General features: G+C 43.5%; 1 protein-coding gene across 1 annotated transcript in view; it reads left to right on the forward strand.

Annotated features, from left to right (window-relative positions):
* The first annotated feature begins 4451 nt into the window (after positions 1-4451).
* The window catches only part of PWP1 (PWP1 homolog (S. cerevisiae)), a 31377-nt gene continuing 18360 nt past the window's right edge, over positions 4452-17468 (forward strand). Inside the window, exons 1-7 of the mRNA XM_011975544.1 lie at positions 4452-4692; positions 7969-8027; positions 8136-8323; positions 12351-12436; positions 12537-12633; positions 15730-15840; positions 16724-16854. Of these exons, the coding sequence (XP_011830934.1) occupies positions 4621-4692; positions 7969-8027; positions 8136-8323; positions 12351-12436; positions 12537-12633; positions 15730-15840; positions 16724-16854 (744 nt within the window). The 5' untranslated portion in view covers positions 4452-4620. The remainder of the gene's footprint in view (positions 4693-7968; positions 8028-8135; positions 8324-12350; positions 12437-12536; positions 12634-15729; positions 15841-16723; positions 16855-17468) is intronic.

Below are 17468 nucleotides of genomic sequence, written 5' to 3' on the forward strand. Positions count from 1 at the left end.
ATCTTGGCTCGCTGCAACCTCTGCCTCTCCAGTTCAAGCAATTCTCCTGCCTCAGCCTCCCAAAGTAGCTGGGATTACAGGCATGTGCCAGCACACCTGGCTAATATTTGTATATTTAGTAGAGACAGGGTTTCACCATGTTGACCAGGCTGCTCTCAAACTCCTGACTTCAGGTGATCCACCGGCCTTGGCCTCCCAAAGTGCTGGGATTATAGACGTTAGCCACCGTGCCCGGCCAAGTCACTTTTTTTATACCAGACCTCATTCTTGTTATTGGACTCTCCAAGAAGGGAGCACCAAACCTGCAACTCAGGGTTTGTTTTTGTTTTTTGTTTTTTTCCTTTTTATTTTTTAGTTTTTGAGACAGGATCTCACTCTGTCACCTAGGCAGTGGGTGCAATCATGGCTTACGGCAGCCTCAACCTCCTGGTCTCAAGCAATCCTCCCACCTCAGCCTCCCGAATAGCTGGTCTTATGGGATCTTTGAGGTGTCGATTTTCTGGCCAGAAACCTCTGTGGCAGGTGGCACCTTTGCCCGAGTTCTTACCCTGAGTCCAGGAAGAATGGGGAACACAGACTAGTGACGGGTGAACATGCTGAAGATGAGCTTTATTCAGTGTTAAAACAGCTCAGAGAAGACCCACAGTGGGCAGCTCCTCTCTGTAGGCAGGTCGGCCAGTCAAGCGTTCAGCTCTCAGCAGGGAGGAGGCCCTGGAGAGGGTGGCTCCTCTCTGCCGGCAAGTCGTATTGTCATCTCCAGCTATCAGTAGAGGAGAGCTGCTCTCTGCAGCTGGTCCTCCCATAGTCTGCGTCCTCTGCCCTGCTCTGGCCATCCTCTCTCGTGCGCTGGCTGAGCCCGGGCTTTTATGGACCTCAGAGGGGAGGAAGTACATGCCCATTGGTCCATGAGTGGCCCCTGGTGGCCCAGAAGAGGCACCATGAGTCCCCACTCCTGGCGTCGGAACTGGGAGCTGGCCCCCAGCCTTCAGGCTCTCCCTGGCCTGAAGATCAGGCCTTACTGGGGAACCGCAGCCCAGGAATCTGTCTGCCTCCTGATGCCATTCATGGTCCTGGGGCTCATGCCCAAGCCCGCTCCAAGATCTAAGCAGGTTCCAAGAGAGGAGAGAAGTCAGGCAGTAGAAGCAGACAGCCCTGAGTGACAGGGTTGGGGGCCCTTCCCGGGCCCCTGAGACCACAGGCTATATAGATGGCCTGGTCCTGCGCCCAGGAGGGCAGCCACGGCTGCACCCTGTAAGCTCCCACCCCGTCAACTCGGGAGGGGCCGGGATCCCACCTGTCCCCAGCTCCTGCCTACTCTATGGAGCAGGAGGCCCAGGTCTGCAGTCACTGGTCAGGCGGCTGCAGCTGCACCTGGGAGGGCAGAACCTGCCTGCTCCCGCCACCACCACCACCAAGAGCACAGGGAGGCTCAGATCCACAGCTGCAGTTTGGGTGGCTGCTGCCTGCTCCATAAAGCAGGAGGCCTGGGTCTGCAGCTGCAGTTTGGGTGACTGCAGCAGTACCCGGGGAGCTCCCGCCCCAACTCAGAAGGGGCAGGGCTCCCACCGGCTCCATGGAGCATGCAGTCCCAGCTGTGCCTCCTTGCTGTAGCTGGCATAATGGCAGCAGCTGCTGCCATCACTGGGACCACAAGTGCACACCTCCATGCCCAGCTAATTTTTTTATTTGTGGAGACAAGGTTTTGCTATGTTTCTCAGACCAGTCTCAAACTCCTGGGCTCAAGTCATCCTCCTGCCTTGGCCTCCCAAAGTGCTGGCCTCTCAAAGGAGGGCCAAGTAGATTTAGGCCGAGCCACTGAGCCCACCCTAAATCTGTCTTTTTTTGAAAACGGCAAATTTTGCGTTATGTATATTTTACCAGAATAAAAAAGAAATTGTGGAAGGATTTTTTTTTTTAAAGTTAGTGGTTAGAAACAATCTTTTACTAAACTCACAGATTCTGGGGGTCAGAACTTTGGGCAGGGGTCAGTGGGGATGGCTTGTCTCTGTTCCATGATGGCTGAGTCTCAGCTGAGCAAACTCAAAGGCTGGGAGTGAATCAATGTCTGGTAGCTGGATTCATCTAAAGGCACTCTCATTTACAGGTCTGGGTTAACTCAAAAACCAGAACTGTCTACTGGAGTACCACATGTGGTCTGTCCATGTGGTTTGGTTTCCTCACAGCATAGTGGGCTCAGGGTAGCTGATATGATTTGGCTGTGTGTCCCCATCCAAATCTTACCTTGAATTGTAATAATCCCCACGTGTGGTAAGAGGGACCCAGTGGGAGGCAACTGAATCATGGGGGCAGGGTTTTCCTGTGCTTTTCTCATGATAATGAGTCTCATGAGATCTGATGGTTTTATTAACTATTTATTTATATTTAGTATTTTTTTTTTGAGACAGAGTCTTGCTCTGTTGCCTGGGCTGGAGTGCAGTGGTGTGATCTTGGCTCACCTCAACCTCCGCCTCCTGGGTTCAAGCGATTCTCCTGCCTCAGCCTCTCAAGTAGCTGGGACTACAGGCATGCACCACCATGCCTGGCTAATTTTTGTATTTTTAGTAGAGACGGGGTTTCACTATATTGGCCAGGCTGGTCTTGAACTCCTGACCTTGTGATCCACCTGCCTCGGCCTCCCAAAGTGCTGGGATTACAGGTGTGAGCCACTGCACCCAGCCGAGATCTGATGGTTTTATAAAGGGGAGTTCCCCTGCACATGCTGTCTTCTTGCCTGCTGCCATGTAAGACATGCCTTTCTTCTCTTTTGCCTTCTGTAATGGTTGTGAGGCTTCCCCAGCCAACTGAAACTGTGAGTCCGTTAAACCTCTTTTTCTTTATAAATTACCAAGTCTTGGGTATGTCTTTATTAGCAGTGTGAGAACAGACTAATACAGTAGCCAAACTTTATATGGTGGCTCAGGGCTCCAAACATCAGTGTTCTACCAGTGGGCAGTGGCGGGGAAGGGGAGTGTAGAGGTGGAGAAGTGGGTGTGGAGGTGCAGAAGCAAAACCTGCATCCCATTTATGACTTAACCTTGGAACTGTCATTTCTGTCATACTTTATTGGCCAAAACAGACCTACAACTACCCAGATTCAAGTTGGGGGCGGGGGTGTGCTTTGATGCAGGAATATCAAGATCACATTGCAGGTAAACATGTGTGAAGGACTATATTATTGCAGCCATCCTTGAAAAATATTATCTGCCATATGATCTTTCTAAAATGGATTAAAAGCAAAGAAACCACAGAAGAATCATCTTACAGAAACAGAGCAGGGGGAGAAGCCTTAATGAACAAATCTGCCTACACAAACAATGAGCAATTTACTCCTGGGAGGGTCTCTCCTCAGGCTGGGAGATTGCAAAGGACACTAGGCTGAGTAGAGCTGGTGACAGAACTCGTAGTTGTATCAGCTCCTGAGTGTGTGATCTGAGTAGGAAAGTATTTGACTACTGGGGATTGTAACTTCATCTTTAAAACAAAGTGTTGTGAGAACCAAGTAAAATATTGTATATAAAGATAAATGTGTTGCAAAAAGGTCCCCGAATAGAGCCCACAGGTGGACACCCCCCGTTTGACAATGCGACGGGGGAAGATCATGTGTACTGCCAGTTTATCCTTGCCACTGTTTCCCCATAGCAGCCACCTTCCTGTTTCTTTTGCTTGCCTCTCTCAGAGGTAGATGCATTGAGGGTAAATGACCAGTACAGAGACACATAGCCAAGAAAAAGAGATCAAAACCCAGCGTTTTCTGGGATGCTAGTTTGAGATTTTCCATTCTACAGTCGTCCAGCCACTCACAAGTTCTAACTGATGACTGATCTTAGCTGAGAAGCGTGACATAAATACAAGGGAGTCACACTGCCTGGGTTCATATCCCAGCTGCACCACTTACTAGCAGTGTGACCTTGGGAAGGATCGCTGTTTTCCCTGTTTTCCCTGTTTTCCCAGGTGTAAAAGGGAAATAGGACCTCCCACAAAGGGGTAAGTAATCACGTGAATATACCGCACTCAAAACTGCGACCTCAACATAAGCAAGCACTTTGTATTTGCCAATACTAAATCACTACCGCATACTTAGTATATAATTGGTGCTCAATGTTTTAAAGTGAGAAAGTAACATTTACGAATGTAATGGTGGGATCTCCATGAAACGACAAATTCATTTTGGAGAAAGCCTTAAAAAACGCAAACCACAAACCTCTGCCATTTGTCAGCTTGAAGTCTACGGAACTGCAAGCAAAATAAAGACTGGTGGAACTTTGCTTCTGACTGACCCCTACAGTCCCAAATATTTTCTTGGCCTTTACAAAGCCCGCAGGCATCGTCACATGCAGTACTGAAAAGCCCTTTCTCGATACTCAACACAGCCCAGCACAGCCACGTGGATTCCTCGCCCGGCTGCTTCCGCTTCCATTCTGTCCCCTCCCATTTCCCATTCGGCGCCTCAAAATGACGTCAAAACGAGCGCCAACGCTGCCCGAGTAGGAACCCGCGCATGCGCTCTGCCCTGGCAGCCAGCCTGTGCGGAGACCAGAGCGTGGGGCCGCAGCGAGGCTGTGGTCCCGCCCGCTGCGGCCGGGTTTCTAGCCTGCCTGACACGCCCTTGACCTAAGGATCATGAACCGCAGCCGCCAGGTGACGTGCGTGGCCTGGGTCCGCTGCGGCGTGGCCAAAGAGACACCAGACAAGGTGAGGCCTGGTCGCTGGGAGACAAGGGGAGCAGCGTCTTTACGGCACTGCGGGTCCGCCCGGCTAGGGGAACGTGGACCCAGAACATGGGGAGTTGGCTGGTGCGACTGGCTGGGGTGAGGGCGGCTTTGCCCCTATTGTCGCGATTAGAGCTGCGGTTCAGAGAGTCTGGTTTGCCTGAGCCTGGGGAGTCAGGGGCCGCACCTCCTCACTGTTTCCACCCTCAAGCCCAGCCCCATCCCCATCCCCAAATTGGCAAGCACGTGGACTTAGCGGGCCGGAAAGGGGTGAGCTGCTATTTGGGTAATATCCCCAAAGGCTTTTTGACCACACCGCAGCTTCACTAGCACCCAAATGCATTTTCAAGCATAAGTGGGAAGAGAGCATGAAAACTCCACTTTCCACTCCTGTGCTCCGTGTCTGAAGGAATGAGGATGAGTGTAGTGTAGAAAAACAGGTGTGGAGACTAAGATGTCGTGAGGCTGGGGGATGAATTGGGAATTTCTTGCAGTAATCCAGGTGAGATGTTGATGGTGGCAGTGAGGATGAGAGGTAAATGTAACACGTGAAAAACCTACAGGAGTTGAAGACTAAGACTGTAGCAGAGGTGAAGATTACTTAATTCACTCATTGGATACTAAGAGCTTTCTGTAGGCCAGGCATTGTTCAGGGTCCTGGGATAGGCATAAACAAAACAGAAAAAGTCCCTGCGTTTATGGAGTCGACATGTGCACATATAGTATGTCAGTGGGAGTAAGTGCAACCAAACAGTAAAAGGGCTTGATTTGAATGTAATTGACCAAGATAATAATGATGGTGATAGGAATGTGATTGGCTTGGACATGGAGTTAACAGGAATGAGGGATGGGAGTAGTCTCAGTAGTTGTAAATTCCACCTGGGCACAGACTGTGTTTTATTTACCACGGTTTCTCCAGGGTTTGGTTGATGGTAGGCACTCGGTGTATATTTATAGAATAGGGACAGAAAATTATCTCACAAAAAATTGTTGGAGGAAACAGTTATTAAAAAAGAGACATAGCCTTTCAAATACTTGAAGACAGTGATTTCCAAGAGAGTCTACGCATTGAAAATCTCATACTTGGGGAGGTTAAAAAAATACTGATGTTTATGTCCCACTCCCAAGTATTGTATTGTAATTAGCCTGGAGTGTAGCCTAAATTATTTAAGATTCCCTAGGTGATTCTAATGTACAGACAAGTCTGGGAACCAATATTTGAGGAGTTTATAGGAAAAAGAGGTTGAATTTATTTTAGGAAATCCCAGAACGGAAAACTTGGACCAAATAAGAGAAATTGGACAAGCCAGTTGCGGTGTCTCGTGCCCGTAATCCCAGTCATTCAGGAAGCTGAGGTGGGAGGATCGCATGAGCCCAGGAGTTCACAGCTGCAGAGAGCTGTGACCGTGCCACATCTCTTAAAAATTAAAATTAAAGCCAGGCGCGGTGGCTCACGCCTGTAATCCCAGCACTTTGGGAGGCTGAGGCAGGTGGATCACTTGAGGTCAGGAGTTCCAGACCAGCCTGGCCAACATGGTGAAACCCCGTCTCTACTAAAATACAAAAATTAGCCGGGCGTGGTGGTGCGCGCCTGTAATCCCAGCTACTGGGGAGGCTGAGGTGGGAGATTCACTTGAACCCGGGAGGTGGAGGCTGCAGTGAGCCGAGATCACACCACTGCACTCCAGCCTGGGCGACAAAGCAAGACTCCCTCTCAAAAAAAAAAAAAAAAAAAAATTAAAAATAAAAATAAACCGGACAAATAAGCATCTTTTAATCAAGCAACTAATTTCCGGAGCTATCCCACAATGGAATTCTCAAGAGGATTTCCATATTATTAGAGGCATTGTAGTGGAAACTAGGTGATTGATTTATTCATCAGTCATTAAGCATCAATCACCGTTGGCCAGGCACTGAACTACGTGCTGAGGTATACAATGGCAAGCCAGTTTCTGTCTTCAGAGAGCTTACAGTTTAGTTGTAATAGGGGTGTTTTTGTTTCTGTTTGATACAGTCTTGCTCTATAACCCAGGCTGGAGTGCAGTGGTGCATTCATGGCTCACTGCAGCCTCAACCTCCTGGGTTCCAAGTAATCCGACCACCTCAGTCTCTTGAAGTGACTACAGGTGTGTACCACCATGCCTGACTAATTTTTTAATTTTCTGTAGAGATGGGGAATCTCCCAGTGTTCCCCAGGCTGGTCTCAAACTCCTGGGCTCAAGGAATCCTCCCACCTCAGCCTTCCAAAGTGCTGGGATTACAGGCGTGAGCCACTGCACTCAGCCGTGATAGGGGTGTTTTTAAAAGGTACTGAAGCATTGATTAGGTGAGGGAATGTCAGTTGTGAAGAAGAGAGATTGAATTCAGCTTTGAACCTGGTACTATTAGGCTAAAGGATATTCAGGTGGGAAGTCTTGTAGGCAGTTGGAGAAATGGAAAATGGAATACAAGATTAGAAGAAAGTTTGGAGTAATCAGTTCAGAGGTGGTGGTTTCAGTCTTGAGAATGAATGAGCTTTGCAAGGACATGAGCCTGATGAGTGACCATGTGGCAGTGATAATAGGGAAAAGAACAGAGGACTAGGCCAGGTGCAGTGGGTCACGCCTGTAATCCCAGCACTTTGGAAGGCCGAGGCGGGTGGATCACGAGGTGAGGGGTTCGAGACCAGCCTGACCAACATGGTGAGACCCCTGTCTCTACTAAAAACACAAAAATTATCCGGGCATGGTGGCACGTGCCTGTAATCCCAGCTACTCAGGAGGCTGAGGCAGGAGAATCGCTTGAACCTGGGAGGTGGAGGTTGCAGTGAGCCGAGATAGCGCCATTGCACTCCAGCCTGGGTGACACAGTGACACTCTGTCTCAAAAAAACCCAGAAAACAGAGGACTAATTTAAGGGTGGTTTGTTAAGGAATGCCCCCAGGGAAGAGAGGGAGGTGCCCTAGACAGAGTCAGAGATAGTTGGAAGAAAACCAGAGGAGTACCACAGAGCCACTTTACCAAAACCAGTCTTTGGGGTTTTAAGACTGAGAGGTAGAGTAGAATGAGCATGAATTTTGAAGTTTCAGGTGGGGAGAGATCTTAATTGTAAGGATCTATGAAATCTATATTTTTTTAATGTAGAGTCTGGATGTTTGATTCTTATCTTGATGACATTGCTTGGCGTTACATTTTACATGTGTTTGCAAACTACTTTTTAATTCAAAGAATTCTGATGATTTCCTTACACATATTGTAATGAAATCTTTGCTCTCTTACAGGTAGAGCTGAGTAAAGAAGAAGTAAAACGTCTCATTGCTGAGGCAAAGGAGAAATTGCAGTTAAGTTTAGGACCAGATGAAATCTGCATCTTAAATGATGACCAGGTGTGGTCTTGTTATTGGAAGATGCCATTTGGGTGATTCTCTTTTTCTTTCTGTGCTCATAGAGAAGAAGGTGGTGGCAGTGATGAAGAGGAGACAGGCAGTCCTTCAGAAGATGGCATGCAGAGTGCACGCACCCAGGCACGCCCAAGAGAGCCCCTGGAGGATGGTGACCCAGAGGATGACAGGACGCTCGATGAGGATGAGCTGGCTGAGTACGACTTAGATAAATATGATGAGGAAGATGACCCAGGTTAGAGTGTATCCACTTCTACTGGTTTGTAATTATAAGCTTAATATGTTGGATCATGTTTGTGGTGTTCCAAAGCTTTACTCTTAGATTTTATTATTCTTGATATCAGTAAGATAATCTGGTTGAAGACTTGGGCAGACAGCATGATTCCTAAACTAGTTTAGAAGATAAACTTTAACTCACTAATGTAAGATACAAATCTAGGATCTAAAAAAAAAAGTACGGTGTATTTTATTGCATATATCAGGTTTAATCATTTGTAACCCACTTGTGAGTTTTTGTATGTAGTTACAATGCTATGGTGTGCTTGAACTTATATCCATATACCTTTTCCTCAACTGCAGTCGGTTTTCTCAGAATACAGTAGTGCCCCCTTATCCACGGTTTTGCTTTCTTTGGTTTCAGTTAGCCACAGTCAACTGCAGTCTGAAAATAGGTGAGTAAAGTACAGTTTTTTGAGAGAGATGACTTTCATATAACTTTTATTACAGTATATTATTATAATTATTTGATTCCTAGGTACGTATAGGAAAAACAATATATATAAGGTTTGTGTACTATCTGCGGTTTTAGACCACCACTAAGCGTCTTGGAATGTATCCCCTGTGGATAAGGGGGGACTACTGTGTGCATTTTGAGATGCTGTTGTTGGAGATAATTAGAAAAGGAGACCAGGTGCGGTGACTCACCCCTGTAATCTCGGCACTTTGGGAGGCCAAGACGGGTGGATCACTTGAGGTCAGGAGTTCAAGACCAGCCTGGCCAACGTGGCGAAACCCCGTCTCTACTAAAAATACAAAAATTAGCCAGGCATGGTGGCAGGCCCCTGTAATCCCAGCTACTCAGGAGGCTGAGGCAGGAGAATCGCTTGAACCTGGGAGGCGGAGGCTGCAGTGAGCCAAGATCGCACCACTGCGCTCCAGCCTGGGTAACACAGTGAGACTCCATCTCAAAAAGCAAAAGAAAATCATGGGTGGGAAGAGAAAAAGGAAATAGAGCAGAAGACAGATTAGAATTAGAAGTTTGTATAGAAAGCCTTGCGGGGGAATAAAGTGAGCTGAGATGACAACTATGTATATTGCTTTTCTGAGGGAAGTAAGTATAAAGATAAATGGAAAACAGTCTGACAAAAGCTGGGTAAGCTCGCTTTGTTTCTTTTGGAATGTGCTACCCTAAGTGGTTTGAGAAATAGGCATGTGGCACACTGAGCAGGTTAAATAAGTTATTTATTTAACTTGTAAATCTCAGTCTGCATATTTGGGAGCTGAAGGGACTCCTGGAATCCTGATAGCTAGAATCAGCTACTTCCAAGTTATAAAATCAAAATATAGATGATCTGAAACAAAAATTAACTCTTAATACAAATGTTATCTGTGACAAAGTAAAATCACAACTACCTGTTAAATCGCAACTACCTGTTAAATTAGTGGTTAAAATACTACATAAGAAAGTCACAGCAGAGCTGAGCGTGGTGGCTCATGTCTGTAATCCCAGCTACTTGGGAGGCTAAGGCAGCAGGATTGCTCAAGCCCAGGAGTTCAAGGCTGCAGTGAACTAAGATCACACTGCACTCCATCCTGGACGACAGCGAGACACCATGTCTAAATAATTTAAAAAGTTTTAAAGAGTCTTACAGCAATTATAATCACAATTAAAAATATCCGTGTTAGAGTATCATTGAAATGCTGAGTAAAATAATATACTTTTTGTGTGTATGAGACAGAATCTTGCTCTGTTGCCCAGGCTAGAGTGCTGTGGCGTGATCTCGGCTCACTGCAGCCTCCCAATCCCTAGTTCAAGCGATTCTCCTGCCTCAGCCTCCTGAGTGCTGAGATTACAGGCACACGCCACCACACCCAACTAATTTTTGTATTTTTAGTAGAGACGGGTTTCACCATGTTGGCCAGGATGGTCTCGATCTCCTGACCTCACGATCTGCCCGCCTTGGCCTGAAAAACTCCAGAGATGGGGAGAGGAAGGGTCGAAAATGACATTGAGGAAATAGTGTTAATTGTTAAAGCAAGGTAATACAAGGTTCATGATGCCCTCTCTACTAATGTTCATTTTTCAAAATTTCTATAATAGAACATTTTAAAAAAATCAGACACATACGGGTTGATGGTGAACACTTCCAGATACCCAATCTGTGGGGTATCTGGAAGAGCAGTGTGGTTGGAGTGCGTGCAGAATAGGACATGAGACATGGTCTGTGTTGGGCACAGGAAGATCAGTAAACAACGGACATGCAATGAGAAATGAGGAAGTAGGTTCTGGATGGAGATGGGATTGACCAAAGGCGGGGCATGTTTGAGCCCTGTAGATAACATTGTGGAGGTAGAACTGAGCCAAGTAAGAGGAAAATTTAGTGGAATGTGACAAACTATAGGAAGCCTTTAGTGCCAGAGCAGTGTTGAGCTTGACCTGATGTGTGTGATGGTAACAGCCTGGAAAAAGACCCAAAGAAGGGGAAATGCTTGGCAGGTTGATCTGCATGAGTGAAGCACAGAGAAGGTGGATGGGGAGTTGCTGGGAAGTCTGGGAAAAAGACTTACTGGGTCCCAGTAAACTTTAGGATACCAGGCTTAGCAGTCTGTGTGTTCTCAGTGCGGGAGGAAATCATTAAAGGTTTTTGAGCATGGAACACATGATAATTGAACATGCACTTTAGGAAGTTAACTCTGGCAGCAGTGGAGAACAGATTGGGAGATAGGGTGAATCTCTTAGAGGAGCAGAAACTTAAGATAAATTAGGCCAGAAGCAATGAGGGCCTGGCTTGGGGCACTAGGAATGAGGAGGAGAGGACATGGAAGAAAGGATTGCAGAGGTAGCTGGGAGTTTTGCAGCATCCTTCCAGAATTGATATCTCTAGTTTCTGTCTTATTATTGGTGGTGTACCTCTTTTCCTTCAGACAAGAAGTAACCCTGATTTCTTCACTCCATCTGAATTGAATTGAATTGTCATTTATCCATTTTTCCATCTAGATGTTCATTCCTCCTTTTTCCTTGTTCCCTTGGCTAGCTGTCCTATGGATTACTATTAACTTCATTTTTCATTATCCACAGTACTTAGAAAGGAATCATTACCTCCATTTACCGGTGGCACACAGCTGGTTAAAGATGGTGCTGAGTTTTGACCACTCTCTGGCTCTAAAGCCTTCATTCTTTTCACTGCATCTTTTCTGTAGATACAGTCCAGTAGAGGATAGTTTTTTCCACTGGACTCTAGGTTATGGGCTCCAACCTTGTTAGGGACAGAGTGCCATAGATATACAGAGAAACAAAGAGCTAACCCAGCCTGGAGAGATGGCATTCAGAATCACTCTTTCTCATGCAGCAGAAATTGCTTTCTCTGTTGCTTATCAGATGTTTAAGACCTATCAGTCCTGCCTCCTCAGAGTGGCTTCCTCTAACAGTTCAGTGTATCTTCCTTTCCTGAGTTATCCTTTGTTACTATTGTCGATGTGCCATAAAAGAACAATTTCATTTTCAAGTAAGTTTAGTGGAAAAAGCATACAGTATTTCATTTTTCATATGCTTATAAGGCATATTAGCATATCAGAACATGTGCAGTAGAGTAACCTGGTTAATTTTTTGAAACTAGTCATTTCTCAATTTTATTTGACCAGGCAACCCTTATTTATTGTGTTGATTTCAGTGTTTTAGGGTCATTTTATTTGCAGGTCCTCAAGGCTGCCTCTCTGTAGCACCTTCAGTCATGAATGCAGGGAGCTAGTAGAGAATCTCAAGAGAGTTCTCATATTTTCTAAAAGGGTCTAATTCCCTAATACAATTCTTTCATTGGAAGATCCTGAATTCCAAGACTGTCTGAAATCCATTCCAAAAGTCAAATACAAATGGCTTTTAAATTCCTGCTGCTTCTTATGTAGTTTCCGTTCCCAACTCTAGATGATCCAGAGTTAGTTATAAAATAGATGGTTGCATGTAAGTCCAAGAATGGATGTCACAGAAAAAATGTTTTTGTCAAGATGACGATTTTATTATTTTAGTTTGTCAATTTTTCTTACAGATGCTGAGACTCTTGGTGAATCTCTCTTGGGTCTTACGGTCTACGGGAGTAATGATCAAGATCCTTACGTTACTCTGAAAGATACAGTAAATATTTACATCGTTTTTCTAACTATGCTCTTAAGTGTTTGAAAAACCTTACTGGCTCTGTGCTTCTAGCCAATGACATGTTTTTCCTTTTACTTAGGAACAATATGAACGTGAAGATTTCTTGATTAAGCCCAGTGATAATCTCATAGTTTGTGGCCGAGCTGAACAGGACCAGTGCAATTTAGAGGTGCATGGTAAGTGACAAATTCCTAACTGAAAGATTTTCTAAGTGATGGTAAAATAATAAGTGGATTAGTTACTATTTCATTTTTAGGTGCCAAATCCTACTGTATCTTGCTTAAGTTGGTTACATAGTTAACTTTTACACAGGTGGCCAATTTCTTGGTTATTGTTCTGGACATGTGTAGTCCAGTACATCACTTTGGTATCTGAATTTTCTGTGGAAATAAGTCCCCTGGAAATTTTTCATAGGGGTGTCTTTTTTTGTTTTTATATATAAATAGGGTCTCACTGTGTTGCCCAGGCTGTCCTGAACTGGGCTTAAGCAATCCTGCTTTGACCTCCCAAAGTGCTAGGTGCTGTATTACAGGTGTGAGTCACCACACCTGGCCTCATAGAGGTTTTTAATCTTTTATCCAAATAGGATTGCCTGTTTTTCACTCATCTCGTACTCCCACTATAAAAAACCTGGAAGTAAAACTGTATATGAAAATACAAGGCTAGGTGCGGTGCCTCACACTTGTAATCCCAGCACTTTGGGAGGCTAAGGCGGGAGGATCGCTTGAGCCCATGAGTTCTAGGCTACAGTGAGCTATGATTCTGTGTTTGCGCCACTGTACTCCAGCCTGGGTGACAAAGAAAGACCCCATCGCTTAGGGAGATAAAAATGCATAATCCTATTCCCCTGAGTTAATAACTTGCCACCTTGGATTTTTACTCCTAATTTATTTTCTGGCTATTTTTTCTTTATGTGGATTATACTGGATAGACAGGTTTTTCTCATGTTTTTTAAATAGTTATTTCAGATATTTCCCCTTTGCAAAACATTTTATTTTCTTCATAATAATTCAACACAAAGGGCCACATTTCTTTTTTGGAACCAAAACATCTTGATCACCTTTCCCACTTTAAGGAATATTTGTACCAAAGCCAGAAGCCAAAGCTTTGCAGTAATCAGAAGTAGGTATGAAAATAGGAATTTTCAAATTATATTTTTAAATGTTGCTGTTTTTGATTTAATATTAATTGAATGGCTTGCCTCACTTTGGTATTTTTAATGTAAAATCTGTTTTTTATATGCTAAAAGTAGACTTCCACAATGTCTGGAGCACTCTGACTACAGATTCTCCCTTTTGTTTTTCATGCCCCTTCCACTGTGCTCATTCATATCTTCAGACAAGTCCATCCTTGCCTGATACTGTCCTCCCCCAGCAGTCTTCAGATCGTCTTGAAACTTTGAAGATTCAAAGAGATTATGAGGCTGATAAGTCCTTTTGTTACAGGAAACACAGTTGCACAGCTTGAAAAAATAAAACCCTTAGGCTTAATGTTTATCGGCATCTTCTAGGTTGCTTCATCACAGCGCCCATTGTTTAGCTTGGATTTCTATAACTCTTCAGAATCATTAAGGCTGTCCGTGGGAAGCCTGTAGATTAGGCCCATTTTATCCCATGGCTCATTGTGATCTATTTATGCATAGCAGGCAATTTAATGTGAAGTTATTCTTTCTAACTCTTGATATCTTTGAACTTTTACATATTTCAAATGGAAACCATTTGTTTACTTTGCTTTTAAGACCAATTCTAATTTCAAAAAATTGAGACCCTATTACAGTTTTTTTGGTCATCACTGATTTTTTTATGCATTCCTGAGAACTTATAGTCATTCCTTTGAACTCAGGATCAAAGAGGAGCTGAGAAAGAAGTTAAAGCTGCTGTATTTCCATTTCCTTCTAAGTTAGGTTATTATAGATATACTTTATTATTTGGGTTTGGAAGGAATTTCCAAATTCCCAGTATGTCTGTATAAGAATAACTTCAAATTTATATTCTAAACCTGATCCGAATATTGATTCCACGTGGTTAAGAGTATGTTTTAAAGTATTATTACCAATTTTATGTAAAATGTAAGCTGAGTATATCAAACATGGTTGAGGTTTTTGTAGGATCACAGTCTAATGATTTTGAACGTGAATTCTCATCATAGGGATATGATAGAACATTACACAAATCTGCTAATCCCAGGATCAATTCCAGAAGCAGCGATCTGAGGAATTAAAAATAAAATCCTTAACTTATTATATATTTACCTCTTTCTTAATAAAAAGCATATGGGGAGGGGTTCTGATTAGTGGATTCTGTTTTATCAGTGTTTCAAATTTTAAAAAGACTTCTTAGTCGTTGATTTTACAGTGTTTTTGCTGCTTAACATTACAGCTGTGAATGTTAAGGAGCTGTTAGTTGCCATATTCCAAAAGGATGTTCTCGGGAGCTTTGTTTCTATTGTTCATCTTCATAAACCTTTTTTAAAAATATTAAAGAAGAATAATTTTTGATAAACATTTACATTTCCAAATACGAGTTATTTCTCTCCCGTGCTATTTTTTGTTTGTTCTTTTTGGCTTATAAGCAGCTAGACCATTAAAAGATAAAATAAGTACTTCTTGTGGAGACCTTATGAACATTTGTTTTCTGTGAATGACCTAGAAGACAGGACCATTTATCTGACAAGGATGCAGGTGGAGTATCAGATGTCAGTGTTCATTTTCTCCTGTGGGGTATGCCACAAGATGGGATTGTATTAGACAAGCAGAATTTTTGCCTAGTCATGATATTGGAATCTTTTTTTTTTTTTGAGATGGAGTCTCTCTCTGTTGCCCAGGCTGGAGTGCAGTGGTGCGATCTCAGCTCACTGCAACCTCCACCTCCTGGGTTCAAACTATTCTCCTGCCTCAGCCTCCCTAGTAGCTGGGACTACAGGTGCGCACCACCACACCCAGCTAATTTTTGTATTTTCAGTAGACTTAAATTTTTGCTAATTTTGCTAATTTTTGCTCATTTTGTATTTTAAGTAGAGACGGGGTTTCATCATGTTGGCCAAGCTGGTCTTGAACTCCTGACCTCAAGTGATCTGCCCACCTTGGCCTCCCAAAGTATTGGGATTACAGGCGTGAGCCACCGTGCCCAGCCTGGAATCTCTTCATAATATCAGATGTCTCACTTTAAAGCACATGGCTCACATACATTTAATAGAATTTGGTTTTTTGAGTGGGATGTGATTTTTGATAACTTGTTCTGATGCATTAAAGTCTCTTTTCCCAATCTTTTCAGTTTATAATCAAGAAGAAGACTCTTTTTATGTACACCATGATATACTCTTGTCTGCATATCCTCTGAGTGTGGAATGGCTGAATTTTGATCCTAGCCCAGATGATTCTACCGGTAATTAGAAAACTTAAGGTTGTTCAGTGATTTCCAGTCTTATGTATTTTCTCCTAGCTCCATAAATTATGTATTCTCTTGAATGTTTTCAGAATTGTTGCTGATATTTTCTGAAGTTACTGTTGTTTTATGAAGTTAGAGTTCTTAACACACCATCACTTTATTGTTTGGGGTCCATAAATCCCCAGACTTTAGACAGGTAAGGAGGTAGCTGCTCTACTACAGGCTGAAGGACGGGGCCTGAAGCCTTTTGGACTGTAGAACCGTAAAGGTCCCATACAGACTCTGTATAAATGGCCTGATGTGTGAGATGTTACCAGCTAGATTTCAGTGGCATAACCTGTTTTAGAAAACATAAGGTAAAACCGAAATGAAGAGGCTTGTCACAAGTAATTAGGTTCTCATGTTAGTCTTTGTAACCACATCTGCACACTATTAGTTGCCCCTGTCCGTACTTTTTAATAAAGGTAAACACTGATTATACTCTTACATCTTGTTTGCAAACCTTGTTCACGATTCATGATCTGATCTGATCTGATCTTCATCCCCGCAGCACCCCATGAAGGAGGAAGGGAGGAGGGTTATTCTCATTATGTAAGTGAAAACACTGGGGCCAAGAGATTGAGCCTTTCTTACTCAAATTGTGGCCCAAAGACCAGCAGCAGCACAGCATGGTTATCACCTGTGAACTAGTTAGAACTGCCCACCCAGAACCACCTGAAATACAATCTGTATTTGTAATATTCAGATGCCGCATATGCATATAAGTTTGAGAAGCACTGCTCTAAAGCATTTTTCAGTTGATCTACAGTGTAATGTATTTGATTAGAAGTTGTGTATGTCTTTTTTTGTGTAATCATACATGCATTGTTTCCTCCCATAGGAAATTACATTGCTGTAGGAAACATGACCCCTGTTATTGAAGTGTGGGACCTTGATATAGTGGACTCTTTAGAGCCAGTCTTCACACTCGGAAGTAAACTTTCAAAAAAGAAGAAAAAGAAAGGAAAGAAGGTAAAGAAGTTAATAAATACTTAAACTCTAATGTCAGAGATAAGTTTACTCGGGAGTAGGGGTGAAGGGTAAGAACATACACTTTTTCAATCAAGTATTCTTGGTGAGATGGGATAGGTAGTTATGAAATTATTGTAATTTTTAGTTTTGAAAAGCCCATTCAAAGAAAACTTATTTCTAATTGCATAAAACCTCCATTGTCATGTTGTTCTTTCTTACAGAAAACTAGTTCAAAGCTAGTATATTAATACGAATAGCTACCATAGATGAAGGACTCTCGGATTATGAGCCTCCTTCAAATACAGTAGCTATTTATACAGATATACTAATCTTTTAAAAAAAAATCTGTTATTGTGTTGAATTCTAATTATCCATGTATTAACTCCTGCAACTTTTAAAACTGTTAGGTTTTATGAGGGTTGGGAGCCATAATGATATTTGTATAATTACAGCACCTAGATTAAGAACTGCTAGGCTGGGCCATGCACATGGCTCACACCTGTAATCCCAGCACTTTAGGAGGCTGAGGTGGGTGGATCACCTGAGGTCAGGAGTTTGAGACCAGCCTGGCCAACATGGTGAAACTGTCTCTACTAAAAATACAAAAATTAGCT

The sequence above is a fragment of the Mandrillus leucophaeus genome, unplaced genomic scaffold (genome assembly GCF_000951045.1).
Source record: "Mandrillus leucophaeus isolate KB7577 unplaced genomic scaffold, Mleu.le_1.0 Scaffold157, whole genome shotgun sequence".
In the NCBI taxonomy this organism is placed as follows: Eukaryota; Metazoa; Chordata; class Mammalia; order Primates; family Cercopithecidae; genus Mandrillus; species Mandrillus leucophaeus.